This window comes from Myripristis murdjan, chromosome 21 (assembly GCF_902150065.1).
Source record: "Myripristis murdjan chromosome 21, fMyrMur1.1, whole genome shotgun sequence".
NCBI classification, from domain to species: Eukaryota; Metazoa; Chordata; class Actinopteri; order Holocentriformes; family Holocentridae; genus Myripristis; species Myripristis murdjan.
In genome coordinates this window covers 31471145-31495455 of record NC_044000.1, presented here as the reverse complement: position 1 = coordinate 31495455, position 24311 = coordinate 31471145, and the positions used below count along the sequence as shown (strand labels likewise).

Sequence of the window (24311 nt, the reverse complement as noted above, 5' to 3'; positions counted from 1 at the left end):
GCCTCATCTGGCTTGGCGCTGATCATGGAGCTGTATGCAAATGATGTGCAGTTATTATTTTTCCATCGCGGCGGGGGGGATTTGATGCTCTGATGCTCCCTGCTGCGGCCGGAGCGAATGGGAGCATGACAATGAGGGAGGACAGGGGGGGAAAAAAAAAAACAAGGTTTACAGGGAAAAAGAGCAACTGAGTGCATCTGAAATCTTCTTCTGAACAGGGCTGAAAACAGCGTTGGATCGCTGAAATGTGCCATGTCACTGTTACTGATGTGAAATGATGTTTATGATGATGTCTAATAGTCATCTGTTCATCTAACCTCTTCAGTTTTGTGAAGAGAAAATATCTTTAAGCTGATTGTGAAATGCAGGGAAAAAATCATTAGAAATATAATACTTACATGGGGAAGGGGGGGTAAAAAAAAAATGTTCCTGGATTCAATCTGATTGGTCAAACTGAGTCACATGTCCAAACAAACTGTCTGGTGTCTGAACAGAACAGATCAGTTTTGTGCCGTTCACACAAAAGAGAAAGAGAAAAAAAAAGGCTGACTCATATTAGAAATGATTGAATGTTCGCGCTGTGTGTGTGAACGCAGCCTGAGTAACACAAATGACACACACACACACACACACACACAGAGAGAGAGAGAGAGAGAGAGAGAGAGAGACAGAAGGAGCGCGGGGGCGAAGAACGAGACCTTGTGCAGCCGCCATGGCAGAGGTGATGGATGGACGCGACACACAACATTGAGATTTCAGTCAGACAGAGCGAGCTAGAGCCAGAGCTGCAGGCAGAGAGAGAGAGAGAGAGAGAGACAGAGAGAGAGAGAGAGAGACATGATGATCATAAAGTGGCCGGGACGCCACATGGACAGACTGGCAGAGACACAAACACATGTAGGGGCTTGGCAGCAGCACAGAGAGCAGAGAGGCAGGCTTGTGACCAGAGGGTTAGCGGCTTAAATCCCTGAGGGGCAGCACTGGATGAAGAGCCGTGTTTCCATCGAGCCATTGTTTGTGCGATTTGAAGTTTCTAATTGGAAAAAGGTCAACGGAGAAATGCAGATTTTAAAAAAAAACAAAACCCACATTCACTTGGGGTGCACCGCATCTCCCACTGATCTCATGAAAAAGAAGTTTCGTTTGACTCCATCCATGCTCCAACCAGAGGGAGCCTCCACACAGCCGGACCAGTCAGTGCCTACTGTGTGTGTGTTTTTTTTTTTTTTTTAAATATCCACTGCTGCAGCTCATAATATAAAAGGTTTGAATGCAAGAGCCTGGAATCGTGTTTTATGCAGTTTAAAATGCACAGACATTCATGTGCACAGATAGGTTTTTTAGTTGTGTGTCAATGAAGGGCTTATTCAGATTTTGTGAATTAATGATGAGTACACTGCAAAACGTCAAAATCTTACCAAGATTATTTGTCTTATTTCAAGTAAAAATGTCTTATTTCTAGTCAAAATATCTCATTACACTTAAAATAAGACATGATCACCTCAGAAATAACTTGTTTTTAGACAATTTTCACTTGTTTCAAGTGAAAATTTACTTGAAACAAGTTAAAATTAGCTTGAAACAAGAAACAAATTCTGCCAATGGAACAAGCAAATTTTTACTTGTTCACTTGTGTCACTAGTAAAAATTTGCTTGTTCCATTGGCAGAATATGTTTCAAGTAGATTTTCACTTGAAACAGGTGAAAATTGTCTAAAAACAAGTTATTTTTGAGCTGATCCTGTCTTATTTTAAGTGTAATGAGATATTTTGACTAGAAATAAGACAAATAATCTTGGTAAGATTTTGCCTTTTGCATTGTAGGAGGTGAGTGCATGTGTTTTCTAGCCAGGTGAGGGATCCCAGACCCTCTTTGCAGATCATATGCATGTCAAACGCACCCAAAGGCTCCCTGGGAAATTCACACAAGTCCTCCAATCCGTACAGCCACACAGGTCGTTTGTTCCAACCCGCTAATTTGACCCAAAGGACCGAGCGAGCTCAGGAACGCTAGCCAGCCACTAAAAAAAAATACTTGGTTAAAGTTAGGAAAAGGTTATTGTGAAGGTCAGGGTTAAGATTATGAAACGTTATCTCCCTAAAAACAAATGCTGCTCAAGTTTGGATTTGAACTCCCATCCCATCCTGCCACCCGACTCGTTGCTCCCTGAACACCAAACCACCGTGTCCTTATTTACAGAACCACTAGAGGGCGCCTGACGTAACTGCAGGTCATAATAAGCTGCTGGACAAATGGACAGGGTTGTTTTATGCATCTTTGTTCCTTGATGTTCTCCATGCCAGCCACCGTTTAGACTCAAATGCCAAAGAAAATGTGGAGTAAACACATAATTTACCAGCGAGTTGGTACATATTCCACTTTTTGTAAAATGCATCTTGAACATGTCAACCAAAGCCAGAAATACACTGAGATTATGGGAAATTGTAATAATTATGTCAGCGAGCAAGTTGCGGAAAGCCCACTCCTTTTCTAGACAGGGACATGCAGATCTTAGGCCACTATTACATGCACCCAGATATTTTTTTATAAACTACTTTAACATTTTTAGTTATCAGGTTTCCGCTATGGGAGCTGAGCAGAGAAGCCGAGGAGTGACTGAAGCTGCTTGCTGACATCGCTGAGTTACAAAATAGAGCAAACACAGTTCAACGCGACGTCTTAATGTTCAAAACTGTCGAAAACAAGGCAGAGGCACTCGTATGGAGAGAGCCTCTGCTGAAAGTTATGAATGAGTACAATTTGAAGTTACTGGAGAGAGTTGGAAGTGGCAGCGGAGTCGGCGGCGGCGGTGACACCAGTGTTATTCTGCTCTACTAATTCTACCGATTTCGTCTTTGACACAGCAAAAGACAACCGGTGTTTTAAAAAAAAAATAAAAAATCCCACTCTGGAGAAAAGCTGTGTTTTCAGGGACCAAAAACCACCGTTCTCACGCCGACACAAGGCCAAAACGCAAACCGAAAACTTGCATTTTCCAAAAAAAAAAATATCCTTGCTGTGAATGAGTAAAACTATGGCTGCAAGGCAGGGTTTGGCTGGAAAAGAGCACGATGCTGGGTTGATTTTCCCTGGATGAATAAATGTTAAAACTAAAAAAAAAAACAAAAAAAAACAGAGAAAAGGCAGACTAATGAAAAGCCAGGCAGGTAGACAGAGCGATCAGAGACTCTCGCTACTCAGACAAGGCCAGGCCGAGCCCACAAGGTCCCTTATCATCATGCACAGACAACTCCCCGGCACAGGATGAATGCAGAAAATGCGGGGGAGGACTAAATAAAGCCGGAGAGGAGGAGATGTGCTGGTGGCTGTTTTCAATAAAGTCCTGTTATCACTGTGCTGCTGTTAATGAGGAGGACGGAGTCTGGGTCCACCGGGGCCATTGTGCCCGGGCCGTCTACGCCTTAACACCGGGCCTTCTTGAAAAGGACTCCGTCATCTGAGGCGCAGTGGGTGGAAATTGATTTCGATCCGCCTGAGAGAAGTCGGTCTATATCGTTCACCTTTTTTTTTTTTTTTTTTTTTTGGCAGGCCACAGAGGGAGGCAGATATGAAGTTTGAGAGGCGTAAGAGGAGCAGGGTGGGCTATTGTCATGGCCCCGTTCTGCTTCTCCTCTCCGTTGCCTCTCTATTCAGTCTGCCACTGCTCTGTTGTGATAAGCACTATCACCCCTGGTCTGTGGGTGTGTGTGTGGGTATCTCGCTGGCGAGCTGCGGCTCTTTGTGTGCGAGTGCAGCCTCTCTCAAGCCGTAACCCTTCACCGAAATCTGCCAGACGTGCGTTTGGAGTGTGACGGCTCTGACGGGGTTACTTAGGGACAATTCTTTCCAGATTACAAGCGGAGCAATTACTCCAACACTGAAAAAAAAGCGCGGCATGTTGCTTCCTTGCAAAGACGGTTTGTTAAAGTTGCACCAGGCGAATACGTCCATCTCATCAGTCTCAACCACAAATTGAATCTGCAGCAGAGAGAAGCTTCCAGCAGGGTTCCCACTCTAGGTCGGATGTAAAAAATTCCTCACTTTTCCATGACTTCCCATCATCATTTTATGGAAGAAGGTGAATGTGCATTGATTCTAGATAGTTTCTCCGCTTGTTAATTGTTATTATTTGTTTATTTGTTTTATTGGGATGTCTTCTGTTCCCACCTATTTTTGTATGACCTCTGTCTTGACTTTGTCTGTTTCTTGTCTATTTTGTTTCTTGTGTGTAACACCAAGGACCATGCTGGAAATAAGTTTTGTACTTTTGCATGTCATCCGATGGATTGCTGTTTTATTCGTCTTAATCCATAAATAAATCTATCTATCTATCTAACCAAAATGCTGATTTTTCCGTCTTCTGGCTACACCACCTGTATGACCGGCTGCTGACTTTGCTTGCACCACATTCGTTCCTGTGCGCCCCAAAGCAAGAGATCAAGATTGCTACTTGCTAATGGAGAGCTCCATCTTTTGTGTGGCGCAAGTGAGCTGGGTTCAGATTTAAGGAAAATTCAATCAACCAGAGGCACATTTGCTCACCCACGGCGACCTCAGTGCGACCTCCTCGTCCCACACTAATAATCTTTAGGCTTTTTCGGCTCTCTGAAGGCACAGAGAAAAGGGCACGGGCCGGACGGACGACCGCGGTGTTAAACAGAATTCAGCGAGGCGGTTCAACACATAAAAATGCTTCTTTCATGTCCAAACACACGACACACAGTTCAGCTAGCCAAGCGGCTTCAAACAAGATGCAACCCGGTCGATTACACTGCAAAAACGCAAAATCTTACCAAGATTATTTGTCTTATTTCAAGTCAAAAATGTCTTATTTCTGGTCAGAATATCTCATTACACTTAAAATAAGACATGATCACCTCAGAAGTAAATTGTTTTTAGACGATTTTCACTTGTTTCAAGCGAAAATTCACTTGATACAAGTGAAAATTTGCTTGTTTCATTGGAAAAATTTGCCAGTGGAAAAAGTGAAAATTCACTTGAAATAAGTGAAAATTAGCTAGAAACAAGAAACAAATTTTGCCAATGAAACAAGCAAATTTTCACTTGAAACAAGAAACAATTGTCTAAAAACAAGCTACTTCTGAGGTGATCATGTCTTATTTTAAGTGTAATGAGATATTTTGACTAGAAATAAGACATTTTTGACTTGAAATAAGACAAATAATCTTGGTAAGATTTTGAGTTTTTGCAGTGTAGAGCAAACGAACTCCCGAGATCACTCAGCAGCTCGGAGACGCGTGCAGACCAGCGATCGAGATGCGCCGTACCTGCAGCAATTAAAATCTACAATCCCTACGACAAAAAAAAAAAAAAAAAAAAAACCTAATCTCTCGCTCATCGATCTGTCTCTGCACACAAAGCGACGTGAGGCGGGAGAGGCGTTTCATGCAGCTTCGTGACGGATGGCTCGCTAATGAAGACATTAATCATAAAGCTGCATGTGAGGGGGGAAAGTGATGCGGTGTGGACATTAAGGTCTGACCGTGATATTAGTTGTCCAAAATTAAAAAATACCGGCCGGTCGTTTCCATCCACCCGCAGTTTGACAGGTATAAAACAGTTTGTGCTCATACTAATGCAGCATGTCATTCACTTACCACATAAGCAGACATTCATTCTTTTTTTTTTTTTTTTTTTTTTTTTTTTGATAATTTCTATAATTACTAAAATGATTATTATTAGAGCTTGACTGATGTATTGGCTGGCCGATCTTATTGGCTAATAAATCAAAAAAGAGTTTGTGGTCATTTGAAAACACTGTCATCATTAAATCTGTCCAATATGAAGCCTGCAGCCTCTTTATTGCAACTATTTGATTACTAAATTTAAGCATTTCTTGCTCTAAATGTGTGTTTTTATGTATAAAAATAAGTCTTCTCTCTCACAAATATTGATATTGCTGTCAGCTCACAAAATACTCAAATTATTATTGTAGGTTTCAGTGGAAAGTTTTAGCGTCTAAATGCCGTTTCAGGAGTTTTTTCCGCGGTGAAATTCTCTGACAGACATGAACATGGCTCAGTAAGACGTTGTTTTGGACTGTCAAATCTCGCACCGTGTCATGTTTCACCCGCTCGCGGTGAAAAGACCGAGCAGATGGCTGAAAACTGTCGCTGAGCATGTGCTGGGAGCCAGATCTGACCTGTTCCCCTGGGGTTTCGCCCCGTCCCGGTGTTTCCATCATGACAGCCAGGTAGGTCAGACGTGACACTCGGCGGGGGGGGGGGTGTGAGCTTCAAAAAATATCCGTGTCAACAAGTGACGTCGCCCGGTGTGGACTCCTCAAATCCTCCTTGAAACAAGTCGAAAGACCCGCCTGTGGCTTCACTTATTTCATCTGAATTGCACTGTTTCATCTCTTTGAAGGATAAAACGAGGGAGAAGAAGATAAATCAGCATCAACGTTACCTCAGAGCTTTAAATAAATCTTAAAACAAGTCGATTTGCATTGAAATAATGAAATCACTTCTTGGTTTTCTATGTAAGAAATAGGATTTTAAGCCTCAATACTGTGCAAAATAATCCATTCTGTTGTCTGATGGTGTATTTTTTTCTTATTCCCATGGAGAACTGGCAGGCCTCACCCAGTTAAAAGACAAAATTACCTACAACTCAGCAGAAATAAGACTGAGATCTGACTCCAGCGCTCAAAACCTCGACCACCTTTCCACCCACTGCACGCCACAGGCCAAGACCCTGACCGTGGTGTTTGATAAGCGAGTAAATTTCATTGTAAGCTCCGGGTTTTTATCATTTTAAGACTCAAATCAGGATTCAAGATCAGATATTTCCTCTCACCCTTTGGCCAAGAGAGAGTCAAGTCATCCATGCACTGATTTCATCTGGTAAACATCAGGTTTTGGTGAAAATCAAGGAGCAATGGCTTCTAGTGTCTTATAATTAACTTATAATATAGTTTTATAGGTACTCTGTTTATTATTTTTAATTGTATTTGTTTTATTGTTATTTTACTGATTGTTTCTATATATTATATTCTACATTTTATTTTATTGTTTTTATATTTTAGTCAGTATCTTATTCTTGAGGGTTTTTTTTATTATTGCTGTATTTTATTGTTGTTTTAAATCTTTTTATCACTCTTTTGTCTGATTATTTTTTATTTTTTGTATTCTTGATCTTTATTTAATTTTTTTTAAAATTATTATTATTATTATTATTATTATTATTTGTGCATTGGTTTCCAAGTCCTTTACTTCTTATTTTATGTTTATTTGTCAATCAAGATGTAAAGCACTTTGAACGTCATGTATTTGTTTGAAAGGTGCTATATAAATAAGGTTTGATTAATTGATTGATTGATTTACTGATTGATTGATTCTTTCTAGATCCATCATTTTGCAGAAATCCACCATGGAAGAGGACAGAGAGCAGTCCCACCACCACCACCACCACAACAACAACAACAACAACAACAAACAGACTGGACCACGATGCAGCAACAAGGCAGAATGCTTTTATTATTATTATTATTATTATTGTTATTATCTTTTTGTTTCAGAGGCCACAACTCATTTTTTTTTCAAGTGGAAAACTTTCACTCTTTCCACCTGAGCATGAAACTCGGTGCTGAGATGCTCAGGCACGCTCCTGCCCCTTCTCTGGGAGGTGTCAAAAGGCATTCTGGGAAATCACTACCTGAGGTACAAGTGGATGAGGCGGGTTGTGGGAAAGACGGTAAAACAAAAAGGTAAAATACAGCTTTTCAATGCTCTCAGTGCCATTGAACGGACGCATTGAAGAAGCGCGTTGAACAGGCTGATGATGTGTGAGTGTGCGAGGATGTCTGTGAAAGGCAGCGCTTTGTCTGCAGATTCTTAAAGGAATAATCCAACGTTTTGAGAAAAAACACTTAATAAGGTAAATATGGTTTATTTATTCACTCTGATGGAGCTAGGCTAATGACTCCCATAGACTTCCAGTGTTTATGCTAAGCTAACAGGAAATGCCACTGGACGTACAGAGGTGGAAATGGTGTCCAACATCTGGTCTCAGTCAGACAGAAAAAGGGGTATTTGGCCCAAAATGTTGGAGTATTGCTTTAAGGAACAGTTCACCCAAAATACAAAAAGGACAAAAAAGAAATATTTCCTCAACACAGCGAGGCTGGATGGCTTTTGTTTTGTTTTGTGGAGCTCAAACCCTCAAACTTTACGTGTGAAAAACAGCTCTGTGGATACCCGACATCCACAGTATTTAGGGGTAAACAGTTTTGATGGAAACTATTTTCGGCCAAAGAAAATGATAAACTGCACGTATCCACCCTCCGATGAGCGCCAACTGGTGGGAACATGCAGCTTGGCAGCATTTTCTGATACCAAATAGTGGACAGGGAAGATGGTCGCAGACTGGAAACCTCACCAAATCACACAGAAACTATTTTTGGAGAAAATATGTGTATTTAAGGTGAACTGTTCCTTTAAAAAGGAGGAGGAAAAAAAAATGAGGTGTGATGCCAGAAAGATGAAGATGGACAACAATGAATACGTAAATCAGCAGGTGAAGGACAATGTTAGCAAATGGAGGCTTTTCTTTCAATTCTGCCAAACGCCCCCCGGCACACACACACACACACACACACACACACACACACACACACACACACACACACACACACACACACACACACACACACACACACTTATCCTCTCCCCAGTGTTTCTGCTATTCTCATTTCCCTGCTCTATCTATAGCGATCACTTCTGAAAGAGACGGGCAGGAAAGGCTACAGGCCGGCCAACAGCCGAGAAAATGTATCTGTCAGTCAAACCTGGAGGCAGGTTTTAACCCTGCACTGCGTGCGATTACAGCCACACACACACACACACACACACGCGCGCACACACACAGAGTCATACACACAGATACAGATGCAGCCAATTGCTTGCCGCACAGTAATTCTGAGGGAGGCTGGGTTTTAAACGAGTGTCGCCATGGCAAAGAGCGAGTTATCTGCCGACACATTTCATGTCAATTACATCCAGTATCACCTCACACACACACACACACACACACACACATACACACACACAGAAACATGCACAATCCCATCAACTTCCAATACCATTCACTGCTTGTTTTCCTGAAAAGGAAAAAAAAAAAAAAATCATCAATCTGCAGGTGCTGGCATCCCCATGTCTCTGTCACACACACACACACACACACACACACGCACACACACTCCATGTGGGTAATGTTGCGGTACAGGTAGGTAAATGTGTGGAAATGACGCTGGACAAACACTACACACTGCAAAAAATCATCTCAACAAGCCGTTTACTGAGCTGTAGAATCTTGACAAGATAAAAAAAAAAAAAAAACTGCCAGTGGGATGAAATAATCCCACTTGTTTCCAATACAGTTTCCATTGTTTCGGGATTTTTTTTTTTATTCTGGGAAGTATAAATATTGTAAAAAATGAGGTAGAATAAGGCAGATCAGCCACTAGGATCAAGAAAATGACACTTCCTTCAAGAAAATTCTGGAAAAAACGTGATCTGCGTTGAAAACAAGTGGGATTATCTCATCCCACTGGTAGATTTTTTAACCTTGTTTGAAGAAAATCCAACTTTTAACACTGAATATGTTCAAGATTTCGGTAGTCTATCAAGTAAAAGAAGAGAAAAAAGTAAAAGAAGGGGAAATTCAATTCTCGAAAATAATCTGGAAACAAGTTGTTTAGCACTGAAAACAGGTGGGATTACCTAATCCCACTGGCAGATTTTTTTTTTTTCCATGTTTGAAGAAAATTTGAGAATGAGAAAAGTTTTAACACTGAATATGATAAGGAGTTTTTGTAGTGTAACAAGTCCAGGAGAAGAAGGGAAAATTGAATTCCGGAAAAAAAAAAAAAAAATCTGGAAAGCAGTTGAGCAGCATTGAAAACAAGTGGGATTATCCCAGCTCATTAGCAGATTTTTTTGAGTTTAAAGAAAATCCAGGTTTTAACACTGAATATGAAAGATATATTTTTGGCACATCTATGAGAAAAAGGGAAAATTCTGGGGGGGGGAAATAAAATCTGGAAACAAGTTGATTCGCACTGAAAACAGGTGGGATTACCTAATCCCACTGTCAGATTTCTTTTCCCGTGTTTGAAGAAAATCCAAGTTTTAACACTGAACTGAATATGATAAAGAGCTTTTGTAGTGTAACAAATCTAGAAGAAGACGGGAAAATTGAATTCTGGAAGAAAATCTGGAAAATAGTTGATCAGCATTGGAAACAGGTGGGATTATTTCATCCCAGTAGCAGATTTTTTGTCTGGTTTAAAGAAAAACAAGATTTTTACACTGAAAATGAGACTGACTGACTTGTTAAGATGGAGATTATTTTTGTGGTGGATCAAACAGACTGGAAACACACCCTGAGGACCGAGCCCTGATGTCATGATCTACACCCTCGCTTTAAAGCTGCTTTTTTTTTTTTCCTTTTTTTTTTGTCAGTGTTTGACTCCAGCCCAGAGCTCAGCGGCTGCACACGCTGAGAGGTAAGAGAGAGGAAAAGCAAAGTCAGGCTGCAGAAAATCAGTTCAGACGGCGGCGAGAGGGAGACTTCCAGGGACTCGTCAATTTCTTCAGTGCTCGCTAAAGCGTGCCGCTCTTCTTCTCCTCGCTCTCCACCTTTCAAAGCAATTCCCTCTCCAGCTCTCTCACCCCATTTCCCCTCTCTAACCTTTCTCTCTATTAGTCTGCCTCTCCCTGCCTGTCTGCCTGCCTGCCTGTCTGCCTGTCTGCCTGCGCTGCCCGTCCTCACCACCAGCCGGCATTTTGACGCTGAATAGATGTTGACGACAGCCTGCAGCGCTACTAAAAACCTCCAGTAAATATACAGCACCGAGGAGAGAGTCCAGACGTGATACCTGTTTGTTTAGCGCGTTTCTTTCAAACGTCACAAGTTTTTTTTTTTTTTACCGTGAACCCTAAACGTCTCCGAAACGTCACCTCAAATCTGTCCAAAGCTGCTTGAATATGAATTTAAACCGCGGAGAACGACTGAATTGACAAACATTGGTGCAGAAGAGTTTCCCAAACTGGTTCAACGTGATTTTTTTCATGTTGCACGGTAAAAAATAAAAATAAATAAAAATAAAAATCACATTAAAACTGTCCTGAACTGCTGCTTAGAACATATTCTGACAGAAAGATGTTAGTGCATTTAAAGTTCAGTGGAAAACAACTCAAAATGTAATGTTAGAGCCCGAAGAAGGAGAAAAAGAAGAAGAAGAAGATTACATTTTCATATAAGATAAGATATTGTAAGATATTTTGGTATTTGTTCACAATACGATAACACAGTAAAAAAAAAATCATGTTAAAAACAGCTTTGGACGATGCTTTAACACTGTACTGTGAACAAACTCTATTCTCTAACATTTGTTTGTGTCCAAAGCTCTGTGAATATGATTCATTCTTTACTGTGTTATAACATCGTTTTGCTCGCAAATCCCCAGATATCTTCAAAAAAAAAATTCAGTTCAAATTAGTTTCCAGGGCTTTTGTTGTCACACTGGACTCTCAACAAATACCCACATCGCTTTGAAAAATGGCTCCACAACCATTTCAAAAGTTGTAATTATCATCATTATTATTACTATTATTATTATTTTTTGTTGTTGTTGCTGTGCTTTAACAGTGTGTCGGGAACAAATGTCTGTGAAACGTGTTCAAAACAGTTTCCAAAGCTGTTTTAACATGATTTTGCACTGTTTATTTATTTATTTATTTATTTTTTGGGGGGGTTGAAGGTGAACTTTGTCAAAAACTCGCCGGCGTGCATCTCCATCGCTTTTCCTGCAGCTTCTCTCTCTATCTGTCGCTGTGTGTGTGTGTGTGTGTGTATGTGTGTGTGTGCCTTGCCTTTCTCTTCTCCATGCCCTCCTCCTCCTCCTCCTCCTCCTCCCACACACACACACACACACACACACACACACACTGTCCTTCTTCATGTCAAATTAAAGTGATGGAAATGAACTTGAGGGGACGCTAATTGCAATTGTCAATCCAATCTAGCCGGGGCCTGAAAGACAGGGGCTCCCTAGCACTTCATCAGTCTTCATTAATATTGAAGGGGTTTGCTGAGGAGCAGGAGGGGGGAGGAGGGTGTTGGGGGGCGGAGGGGGATCTGCACTCATCCAACAGAGCGTCAGCAATGAAGAAGTGTGTGTGTGTGTGTGTGTGTGTGTGTGTGTGTGTGTGCTGCGCTGCCTGGGGAGCAAACATGCCAGTCAAAAGTTCCTTGGAAGTATGAAGAGAGATATCAGAGGGCAGGGAGGGAGGTCAAGAGGAGACGCTGCCTTCAAGCGCTGTCAGAAATGTGGTAATTACGAGATGACGAGCGGCGGCGGATGCATGAACGCCCCGGCCGAGTGGCGAATCGGCGCGGCGACATCGGGGGGGGATTTCTCCAAGATTTTTTCATGGAGCGGCGGCGGCGTTAACAACCGACGGGACGAAACAGCGATTCTTTTGCTATTAAACGGTGTCATCTGGCACACTGTCAAAATAATTACCACTGCTACAGTATGGGCGCCTTCACTCTTTAGCGTTTACTCGGCGTGCATATGAAATAATAATAAAGTTGACGGATAAATAAAACATCACTCGCGCATCATTCTTCTCAGCACAGCCACCTACCACCATGACGTGCCTTTTTTTAAAAAAAATATTTATTTATTTTTATTGCAGTCCAAAGGCCCTCGAATGCATCAAGAGTGGTATTTGACTCGTGAACTCGGAGGGAAGAGCTTTCAAGGAGCACAAGAAAAGAAAAGAAAAGAAAAGAAAGAAAGCGCGAGAGGAAATCGATGGCGTTGGAGTCGGAGGGAGCGAGGTGAGCTGCTGCATAGGAGAGGAAAAGAAAAACAGAAAAAAGACGTCGGGAAGCTCTGATGCAGGCAACATGAGGACGGCACGCTGAGATGAGAGACAGATACAGATTCACCGGGCTCAGGAGCAGCTGATGTAAAATGATCATGCTTTTTTTTTTTTTTTTTTTTCTTACTGATTTTCTTAGGGAAGTAGTGTTTTCTCTCCACCTCCACAGCGAGGTCCAGTCGCCGTCTTCACTTCAGGAAGGCAGATTGATGATGACTCCAGGGCTTCAAGACTGAAAGCCGGTGATTTAAGAATCTGATTCGAGAACCGATTCCCATTTGGGACCGGTCCAAAATGACTCAATCCATCAGAATCGTTCGTGTCTACACGTTATCAGTTCCTTTAACGATTCCTTATATTCCCACGTCAAATTTAACCAAGGACCTCTTCAACCAGAACTACCACGGACAAGAGCGGACGAAAGTACGGCTACAATTTACCAAAAAAAGACAGCAATTTTGCAGCCTGCCATTTTTGCAAGGTAGAAATAACGTGTAAAGGAGGAAATACGTCTAACATGCTGAAACACCTTAGCAGCAAACACGCCGTTAAACATCAACAGGGCCGAGTGTCTGACAGTGTAATGAAGGCAGGATCAGCTACGACAAACTCAGTCAGCAGCAGAAGATGTGCGGGGATGTTAGTGCCTGCTGAGTGAGTTAAGATTTACAACTCATCCAGGTTTTTAATAATTAGTCAGTAAACTCGGCGTTGTCTGACGCAGGCTGGAAAACATACACTTTGATTTACAGTTCAAAACATTTCACCGTGTGTTTCAGCTTCTGTTAAACTAACGGAGCTTCCAGTCTGAGCTTTCAAAATAAAACCTTTGTTATTGTGCGTTTCTCATTACTGTTAACAAACAAAGTTGGGGCTTGTAAATTACAGGAGATTCCCGGGAGAAAAGACAAAGCGGGAAGGCGGCAGGAGATGAGTCTAAAATCCGGGAGAAACCTGGGATGGATTAAAGTGGTTTAACGGTTTAGGGTCAGTGTGGTTATGTGTGGGTTACTGTACGGGACACCCACCTCACCACCCCCTGTCTTTCCCAGGGACATAATAACAGACTCAGAATTGATAAGAGAATTGATAAAGAGTTGTATCGATAAGAAGAATCGATAATGGCATTGATATCGATAATTTTCTTATTAATACCTTCTCCTACACTCAGGCCATTTAGGGTCTTTTTTTAAAAAATTTTTTTAGTTTTGTTTTCCTACGTGACTCGAGGTTTGGACGCGGCATGACGCGGCATGACGCAGCATGACTCAGCGGCATGACTCAGCGGCTCCATGGCTGAACTTTGGTTTGATTGGCTCTCTGGTCACTCAGCCAATCAAACTGCCCAGGAGGCGAGACCATAAGCAGCGTCTGACTCTTTCAAGTGAAAATGAAATTGACGCTATTTCCGGTGGTTATATGTGCACGTGTTTTTTTTTTTTTTTTACATGCACACTTTGCATTACATTTGATTATAAATGCTATTCAGACTGTGCAGTTTGAAAGGAGGGGCCCCCCCTACCTCGTTATGACGTGGTAAAGAACGATGAATACCTCTTGAATTGCCATGAACGCCATTTTTCAAAAGAATATAACATAAAAAAATGCCTCAGGGGTTCACAACAACCCTTTTTAGCCCATCATAACCCAAAATATAAGATCATTTTGTTCCACTGCTTGGGTTTTCTGTGCACATTTGACATCAGGACATGAGATTCAAGACAGGCATTAAAGAGCGGTGCAACATTTCTGTGGGTTATGAGTCTTTGCATGAACCTGAGAGGTTTTCTCCTTCCTCAGCCTCCAGCAGAGAGCTGATGTGACCCACAGAAGTCCAAACGGACACTTTAAAGACGCAGAAACAGGAGTAACATGGAGTTTAGAGGCTCTCCCGTCCTCGTCCTCCTCGCGGCGAGCAGAGCGGCCGCCCAACTTTCTCTCATCCGCTTCTGCTTTTATGCTTTACCACCTTTGTAATTTCAGTTTAGTTTTCTAATGCTAATTAAATAGCTCGCTGTCAAAAGCCATTACAGTAGCCTGAGCGAGTAAAACAGATGCAGCGCGGCAATTAAAATGAAAATGACAACAAGATAATGAATGAGGCGGAAAGGGGAAAAAAAATACATATGAGAAGTTCTGCTGTTACAGATTTCACTTGAAGGGAGCTCCTTAGAGTTGCAGCTGCATATATTATATTACTCACTGATAGGTACTTTAACATAAATACTGAAGAAAAGTGGCATTTGTCTTATGAATGAGTTTAGAGATCTTGAAAAATGGTAGAAATTGCCGTCAAGCTTTGAATGATGTAATGCTGCCCTCGTGACCTTTGACCTCGTGCTCCCGTCTGCTGCTGGTGACATTCCCAGAGATCTCAGCTCAGACCGCCCGCTCCTGTGGAAACGCCGCGGCTCGGGGTCCAGCCTGCACTGTCATTAATTGCTGTTGAACTGTGGCTGTTTTTTACGTGACGAGGCGCCGCACGGGGGACTGTGAACGCCTCCACCGGCTCCTCCGCTCCCACCCAATCCCTCATCTCATTAACACTTAATTGGCCTCTTTGCCCTAAAGCAAAGCAGGGTCAGCACATCGAGAGAAAGTGGGACTGGGACGAGGGAGGGAGGACACTTCCGACGCCGCCTAAATTTACTCCACTGGCCCATATTAACATCGACTGTCAGCGCGCTAAAAGCAAAACCGAAGACCCTCATTGGCTCCCTGAGTCCATTCTCCTAGTCGCTCAGTGCCGTTTCCATCCGCTCGGCATCACGGTGACGGCGTTATCGAAACAGGCCGCGGGTCAAGTGGTCACTTCAGACGAGCCTCGTCGAGGGGCCACGCCGCCGGAGCGCCGCCCTCGTCTCCTGGAGGGCCACTTCAGCGCCCGGGCCCTCGCGGGGAGGAAAAAATAGACGTGCAATCTTGTGACGTCCTTTCGCCGCACGCACGTGTGCAATGTAAAGCAGCGAGCGCGAGGCGCGGCGGGCGGGTGATGGATGCACCGAGGAAGAGGGGGAAGAGTTCTCCAGTCTTACCAAACGCCATCGCAATGCAAGATGTGAACATACAGTATTTATCAACCCGACTTCCTCCTCTTTCCTCTCCTCTCTGCTGTTTCCTCAGGCTAATAACACGAGGCCCACTAGAAATATTTACTGTTTAAATTATAGTTCTATAATTATCGCCAAATCAGGCCATTAGCCACTGCGGGGACACAGGCAGGGAGCCGAGGAAAGGAGCGGGGCGCTGATGGATGGGCGAGCCGGTCACGGCTTAGAAATGAGTGGGAATGTCTCCGTTCATCACGGCGAGAAAAAACAATTTGATTGGACGGTGCTGCGGGCGCAAAAATCTCCATCCCAACAAGTCATTTAGTCTCATACTCAGGGTCAATATCTTGATTTCCACACGTCAAGGAAAAAAAAACCAAATATAATATTTCCAATGAAGGTGGATCAGCCCACCAGGATCAAGAAAATTCTGGAAATGAGTTGGTCAGTGTTGGAAACGATGGGATTATTTTATTTTTTTACCTTGTATGAAGAACATCAAACTTTTAACACTGAATATGAGGCTGCATGACTTTGTAAGATGGAGATTTTTCTTTTTTTTGCACTAAAGCAAGTCAAGGAGAAGCGGGGAAAATTTCAATTTCAGGATTTTCGATCCGCTGAGGATCACTTTGTTGAGGACGCACGGGGTAAAACTGACATGAGGATAATAGCCATGCGTAAAAAAAAAAAAAAAAAAAAAAAAAAAAAAAAAAAAAAAAAAGGTGTTATCTGCTTTCCTGGGTGTCCCATTTGGGAATATTGCATTAAAAAAAAAAAAAAAAAAATCAATTTAGAACGCTTGAAACTGGGCACAACAATTCACCCCCGTTCCCTTTTGTTTATGCGTGCGGTGTTCAATAGTATATCCGAGAGAGAAAGAGAGAGAGAGAGAGAGAGAGAGAGAGAGAGAGAGGAGGATCAGTTCCAGATTGCGGTTATTAATCACTGCGCAGGCGTTGATTCATCTTCCGGGGAGGCAGTTTGGAAGATGGACTCTGTTTACTGCTCAGAGTGTTCGGGGGGCTTCGGGAGGCAGCCATCAATCTCCTGTCTATCTTTAAAAGAAGGAGCCCGAGCGCAGGCATCACTTTCAATCACCTCCCTGAGACAGGCGGGACGGGAAGCTGCTGTGCGCCGGTGTTTTATCCCCCCCTCTCCGCCCCGCCTCGCCTCCTCCACCTCCACCTCAAGGTGAAGCCTTTGTCTCCCCGAGGAGGCGCGTTATTAATGTGTTTTATCATAATAATAATAATACTCCCTAAAAATACACGCCGCACCTCGCCCTCCGCGCTCCCTCGCCGCTCGGCACCCTGCGTCGCTAATTAGCATGTTCAATTAACCCGCGTTAATTGCCAGCCGTGGGAAGGTGGAGGAACCTGGCAAGCCGGCGCCACGGGGAGCCATTTTGTAAATGAACAGCAACCCAGGTGGCTGTGTGGAGCTGAAACAGGCAGGTGCACGGAGGAGAGAGAGAGAGAGGGGGCTTGTAGCCAAAAGCACCTTCGACCTCACTCCCAAAATACTCGGCTTGGTGCAGCATCATTTTCCCTCGATGAGCGAGCGAAGGAAGCGAGCCAAAAGCCAAAATTAGGTCTAAACGCAGAGCAGGAGTGTTCCTCTGAAGCGCTTCTGCAGAGGGGAACAATTATCATTACAGCTTCTGCCTCTCTCTCTCTCTCTCTCTCTCTCTCTCTCTCTCTCTGGCCGTTTACCTCTGCAGGGGTCCGATGGTAACCGTTTGCCATCCATCGCTTCCTCTTTCTTAGTATCATCTGCGTTTTACTTTGCGTCTCGGGGGGGAGGGAGGCGCCGCGCAGCGCTCGACACTTACAGCCTATATTTTGCATCTTTGATCTTTGTTATTTTGATCTGCGTTAAAGGCGATTCACTCGCTCACATAATGCGCTCATTATAAATCCTGCTGATTCAGACGCACCGACCTTTGAAAACACATGAAAAGGAATCGACACGAAACGCCTCGAACAGACTCGTCGGACGTTAAAACAAAAACGTGTCGATCTGAACAGAAAGGCGTGAATTGCGACTTTTTTTTTTTTTTTTTTTGGTCGGTTTTAGAATAAACAGTGCTTGAGTCATGTCTGTTCACACTGCAAAAGAAAAAAAAAAAAAGGGGTAGCCTTACATAATTGCACATGTTTATTTAATGGGAAACTTTCGCTACAAAGTGCTGAATCGGATTGCTGGCGTGAATCGCGGTTTACACGCGCTGAAACTCGAGCTCCAAGTAAAGCATTCCAAAAAAAAAAAAACTGTAAAGTGAAGCGTGAATCAAACTGAATCTCTGTCAAAAAGCCAAAAGATTCCCACCTGGAGTGTGTGCACGTCAGTTTGGTTTTATTATTTCTGGCCTCATGTAAACAAGCCACTTTGCCTCTGTAACGTCTGATGATCCCTGTGAGGAAAGCTTCGCAGAAATGAAAAAAAAAAAAAAAAAAAAAAAAAATGAAGTGCAGCAGGCCCAGTTCACCCCCACAGCAAGACAGGCCCACTAATGCAGTCAGCACTTGAGTTGAACACCAGGGGAGCTCCCCGGTCCTCCAAATAGACTGGAATCAATTGGAGCTGGGAGCCGTGCACGCCGCCGCCGTCCGCCGCGGCGCCGCGGCGAGGCACAGGGCCAGGCGGAGGTCAACAGCAGCGGCTGATTTCACCGAGGAGCGAGCTGCTTTCTCCTTCCTGACACAAATTCCACTGCAGCAACTTCCCCTGCCTCTTCCTGACCTCTCATTACCACACCATTACTGCTGTGAGCCCCGCGGGGCCGGGGGCTGTCATCACCTGATGCTGTGTGTGTGTGTGTGTGTGTGTGTGTCCATCAAACTGCACAGGAAGTAAGCACTCATGTAAGCTATTCGCCCTCTGCTCCCTAACCCAGGCAGCACACACACACACACACACACAGAGCGGACACACTGCATCCAAACAGGTCAGAAAGTCAGCAAGTCTCAGATTCAGCCTGGAAATTCTTGTTCTACTTCAAGCGAGTGAGAAACTCTGCACAACTTGTTTCCACAATTTCAGAGTTAAGTGTCATTTTCCTGATGCCAGCGAGCCGATCCGCCTCATTCTGCCTCGTTTCAGCGAATTTCTGCTTGGAAAAAAGAAAAGGGGGGCAGAGTGTGGCGTTTCAGCCCACCAGCACCGAGAAAAGGACACGACATGATGGAGATTTAATCAAGATTTCAACACAGATGAGACTGAATGCCTCATTAACCCCGTTATTTATTTTTTTTCGTAAATTCCCTCCTAAGTATGGCTTCAAAGGTAGAATTTTTTTTTTCCATATTGTACGCCAGTGTCATAAACCACATAATAGTAAATATTGTTCAAAACCCATCGTTTGTAGTTTTTAATACATATTACGATGTACTCTTTCATGTGGTAAAGATATTATTCAATGAAATTATGACTTTTTGTTGTTTTAATCAAGTTGAAATGATTATCTCCTATCCGAGGACAACTGGTTTTGTAGGCCATGGGCCAACATATGATCATTAAATTAATACAAATTAAAAATAAACCTATAAAAGAACCTTACAAATGTGCAAAGGACCCCCTGATGATGCCCTTGATTCTTTTTATTCATTAAAATGTTGTACATTTCCAGCAGAAATAGCATTTTTCTTAGTGGGACGTGATTTATCCAAATTCTCAAGAATCACTGATATGCATATTTTGAATATTCTGGTTGCAGCACGTCACTGAAGCTGCCTCACACTCACACAGAGTAAAATATTCAAACCCAGGAGGCGATTGTTTTGTGGCTGCTGCACCGTTGCATCAAAAATTAATAATAAAAACACCTTTACTTGGATGATTTTAGCCACATTTCCCTGTAATTCAGCAGGACCCGCTGTGCATCTTTGGAAACATCTGGATCTCCACTGGAATTTAAAGTTGAACTCGGCCGTGCAGCAGCAGCATTACACATTTTTTCTCAGGTTAGCCCTTATTGTATATTCTAGTTTTTAGCCTTTATGGTCTTTATTGTATATATTTAGCCTTTATTCTTTTTTTATTTAACTTTATTGTATGTTCTACTGTTGCTGCTGGAACACCAGAATTTCCCTGGTTGGGATCAGTAAAGTATATCTATCTATCTATCTATCTATCTATCTATCTATCTATCCAGACCTCCAGCAGCCTGCAACATTCATCCTGCCTTTCCTCCGTCATTTTCTCATTGCTTTCCTCTTTTTGCCGTCTTTTCTTTCAACTCAAAGCCTGTTTGTTTCTCTGATAAGACCCGAGACCCAGCTGCTGTGTGGCTCCTCCCCCGGCCAGCCCGCTGATATTAACACGCACAGTTCAGGGCCGAGATACCTACTCATCGATTCATAAAGACGGCTCGTAAATTTTTGAGACACCTCCGAAAGACACGAATTAATCTCCAGCGCCGCGGCGATTTTCCTTTTATTAAAACCCGTGAATCATCTCTAATCAAAGAGGAGATTTGTCTGAACGAGAGAGAATCAGGTCATTTGGGTTTTGATTGTTCCGTCTTGCCGACCAATCTGGCGAGAACATGCAATCAGCTGGCCGGCGCATGACCAGGAGAGGCATCCTGATTATCCCTGATTAGGCCGACGCTCCTCTCTGCATATCATCCGCCGCCGTGATGCTAATCTGAGCCGCAAAGCATCTGAGTGCCGCACGCTTCCCGGGCGACAAGGTGAAATAAAGAGGCGGTGATTACAAAGTCCATGTTCTGAACTTTTTTTTTTTTTTTTTTAACGAATTTCAAAGTATTATCTGTGCAGACGATATATGTAAGAAATCAGCTCCTTTTGATAACGTGTACACGGGACAATTACCAGGTGAACTGCTTTAGTTTGTTTGTACCTCTTTCTCAGTCTACCTGGGTGGAATTAGCACTTTTTCACTTTTTAACTGATTCAAGTGATTGCACGCTGAATAAATCAAACCTAAAATGGATGGAGCACGTAAAAATGGCTGATTTTTAACCGACTTGATTGATGTGGAGCACTGTGGGGGGGGGGTGGTGCTGTGTGGGTCAGTTTTTGACCACTTTAGGGGAAACACACCATATTTAAGACCCATTAACTGGGGACAAAAGGCAAGTCCCAGCATGGAAACAGCTGCTATCTGGAGTCAGTGGTTAAGATTAGGGGGTTAAGTTTAGGGTTAGGGTTAGGCACATGTCTTTTCCAAAACATTTTAGCTGCTGAACCCTGAGAAACCTCGGCAGCTCACTGGGAAACGGATTCCATGCAAATGAGGTGATTAATAATAGAAAGGCCAGAGAATTTGGGGAGTCTAAGAGAGAGTCAACAAGCCATCAGCTGAGAGCGTCGCACATCATTTGCGACTCTCTCCTGGTGTGATTTTGGAAACGCTGGCTTGTGCAGAGGTCAAGTGACGGCGGCTCGGCTCGGCGTTCGTTTTCATCGAGGCATAGCGGAGGCAGTGCGCTTTTTAAAAGCATCTGCCAGTAAAGCTGCAGATCTGAAGGCAACAGTGACACGCTCTCCATGGCCTGTGGTGCTTTATCAACGGCGACCATTTGAACCACCGAAGACCCTTTATAGCGCAGATTAGTTTGAATCAAACCATCAGACTTTTCCGAGTTCATCCTGATGGGCGACTCGCGGACAAAAAATTCAGTCCTGACACTGGAATGTGTCAGGAGCGATGGCACAGACGGACAGAAATAAACAGAAATAAAGTGGATTGTATATCAAACATGATGTAACTGTATTTTCTGTAATGGAGAGGATAAAGACCGATTTTAATTAAAAAGGCCATTGCTCTAATTCATATCTGGAGAACATTCAGCAACAGATGAACAAATATAATGTAATTTTCCATATGAAATAAATGCAGGAGAGTTCTACAAATATGAAAAAATATGTTGTTCTTTCATTTCTTTAATTTATTTTTTATTACATGTATTCTTTAGTGCTACTTATTTATTGTTTGTAATGTCTTCCTTACCGAAAAGAGGTGCAGACCCCAAATTTTGTTGTGCAACCTGCACAGTGACAATAAAGGCTGTTTGACTTGATTTGATCTGATAATCACAGAAACTTGAAGTTAGCCACCACACATCCCAAAGGCACCAATCACTTAAGCTCCACTTCCACTGCAGCCGACTGCCTCTTCAAATAAAAAAAACAAAAAAAAAACAACAAACTGACCCACGTCTGGCGAGCTGCAAGATCAGACCTTACGGGACATACGTGTGTTCAAACACAAATCAGGATCTAACACCACGCTGTATCATTTTGTTGGGTCCTTACTCTGAGGAAGGTGAGGTCTCGGCTGCGGTCGATGCTTGTGATCTCAAGGTTGCCCATTACCACTTCACAGTTCTCGTAGTATTTCCTCAGGGTGCGGTACTGCTGCTCCAGGTCTGACAGCGTGCTCAGCTTGTTCTCCGTGCCGGCGCATACTGCAAAGAGCACAGGGATAACACACACACACACACACACACACACACACACACACAGGCACACGATGTAACTTCCGAAAAGGGGCTCTTGCGATTAAGATCACAACAAAATCAGCGGTGAAAATGGGTTGAGCTGAAACGTTGGCAGGAGATCTTAAAGCGTCCGTCTGCTAATGGGTCATTTCAATAAAAAAAAAAAAATAAATAAATAAATAAAAAATCCAATTACAGGAAGAGCAGAAAATACCCGGAGCCTCGGCACTCGAGGGCAGCTCTGCGTGGAACGGATTTTCAAAGCGACTGAGATTCATCAATACTCCCCCTTCAAAAGCATCTCCCAAAATGAATATACAATTTATCTTCCCAAGGAGATGAACTGTTGAACTTCTTTTGAATAATAAAACAATAAAAAAAAAAAAAAAAAACAGAAAAACAATCCCAGAATTGTGTCTTTAATTTGGACTGAGAATAAACACGGACATGCATTTTCGACATTCCTGAAAGATGGTTTTACTGTTTTCCTCTGTTGTTTTTTTTTTTTTTTTCAAGGGTTTTAATTTGCTGCTAATGACTGACACTTGATGGGGGGTTGAAGAGGACAAGGCTCAAGAAAAGGCCTTGAAAATCCATTTTCACCAAAACATCATTTCTATTTTCATTCTCTCATGCTTTGATTTTAATCTGTGAAGTGACACACAATCTGTATTCCAAACTGTTTCATACTGAACAATAAAAATGAGAAAAAAAAAACAAAAACATAATAATAATAGAAATGGGTACAATAATTTTGTATCTACAACTCAAAGCTGGTCAAAATACTAATTTAAGCAGAAAAAAAAACAGAAAAGCACCATCGTGTTCAATACCCGCGAAGCTGCTAGGCACAATTGTGATGTCAGTCAAAATACAATTATAGGGAGAGTAAAAAAACACACACACAGACAAAAAAAAAAAAAAAGAAGTGTGAGTGCAGGAGGAGTTCATCAGTCGCCCACCACACGAGGCGGATCATCAGTCCGTGCACGCCGAGCTGTCGCCTTGTTAGGCTGTCCCACCCCGACCCCACCCAAACCCCGGGCCGCTCGGGACAGACCAAAGCCCTTTAGCCACTTACTTGACAAGTAATTAAACCGAGCCATTTCCCATCACACACCTTGCTGCCCCCCACAACACACACACACACACACACACACACACACACACACATGAATGAATGACAAGAGCCATCTGCCCTCTCAGCTGCTGCTGCGTGCTATAGCATCCAACTACACACACACACACACACACACACACAGGCACAGGCACATATTGTGTGAACACATGCGCGCACACCGAGACATGCAAACACACACATCCCTGGGAGTCAGACGGTGGCTTTCTGTGACAAAAAAAACAACCCACAACGACGTGACAGCTGTGATGTTGCTCATTCAGAAACTGCAGAAGTCAGCGTGGACACCGATCAGAGAGACTGCACGCACAACGGCTGCAATATTCCCACATCAGCTTCAAAATGGGATTTCTAATGCAGCACTGCGCCGTCATGGGAATGTGAATATGAATATGAATATCAGCCCGTGTAATCAGCTTAATCTTAATGTGTTGTTTAATTAGATCAAGACGACGCTCCGCCAAGGTCACAGCTGAAAGTTACTTTATCCAGCATCGTTGTCAAAGGAGAGCCCCTTTAAGCCAATCAGCGTGGGAGGCCGGTCGGCGTATTTGCACCCTGTCCGTTGTTTGTCTTTGTTGGCCGGTGTCCCGTTAAGGCCCCGTTTGCACGCGGTTCCACGCCATTCACGCTAGAGTTCTCGTCGGGCCTGAAAATTAAGACCCGACCCTAACCGGGCCCGACTGGGCCAGCCCGAGGCCCGACCCGACCCGACTAATTAGCCGAACTTTAGGCCCGAC

The 24311-nt window shown here is 43.2% G+C and overlaps 1 protein-coding gene across 2 annotated transcripts in view; it reads right to left on the bottom strand.

The window, feature by feature from the left end:
• erbb4b (erb-b2 receptor tyrosine kinase 4b) overlaps window positions 1-24311 on the bottom strand; it is a 516511-nt gene that overhangs the window by 257301 nt on the left and 234899 nt on the right. For both annotated transcript variants that reach the window (XM_030080353.1, XM_030080354.1), the window contains exon 2: window positions 22249-22400. In XM_030080353.1, the coding sequence (XP_029936213.1) occupies window positions 22249-22400 (152 nt within the window). The remainder of the gene's footprint in view (window positions 1-22248; window positions 22401-24311) is intronic.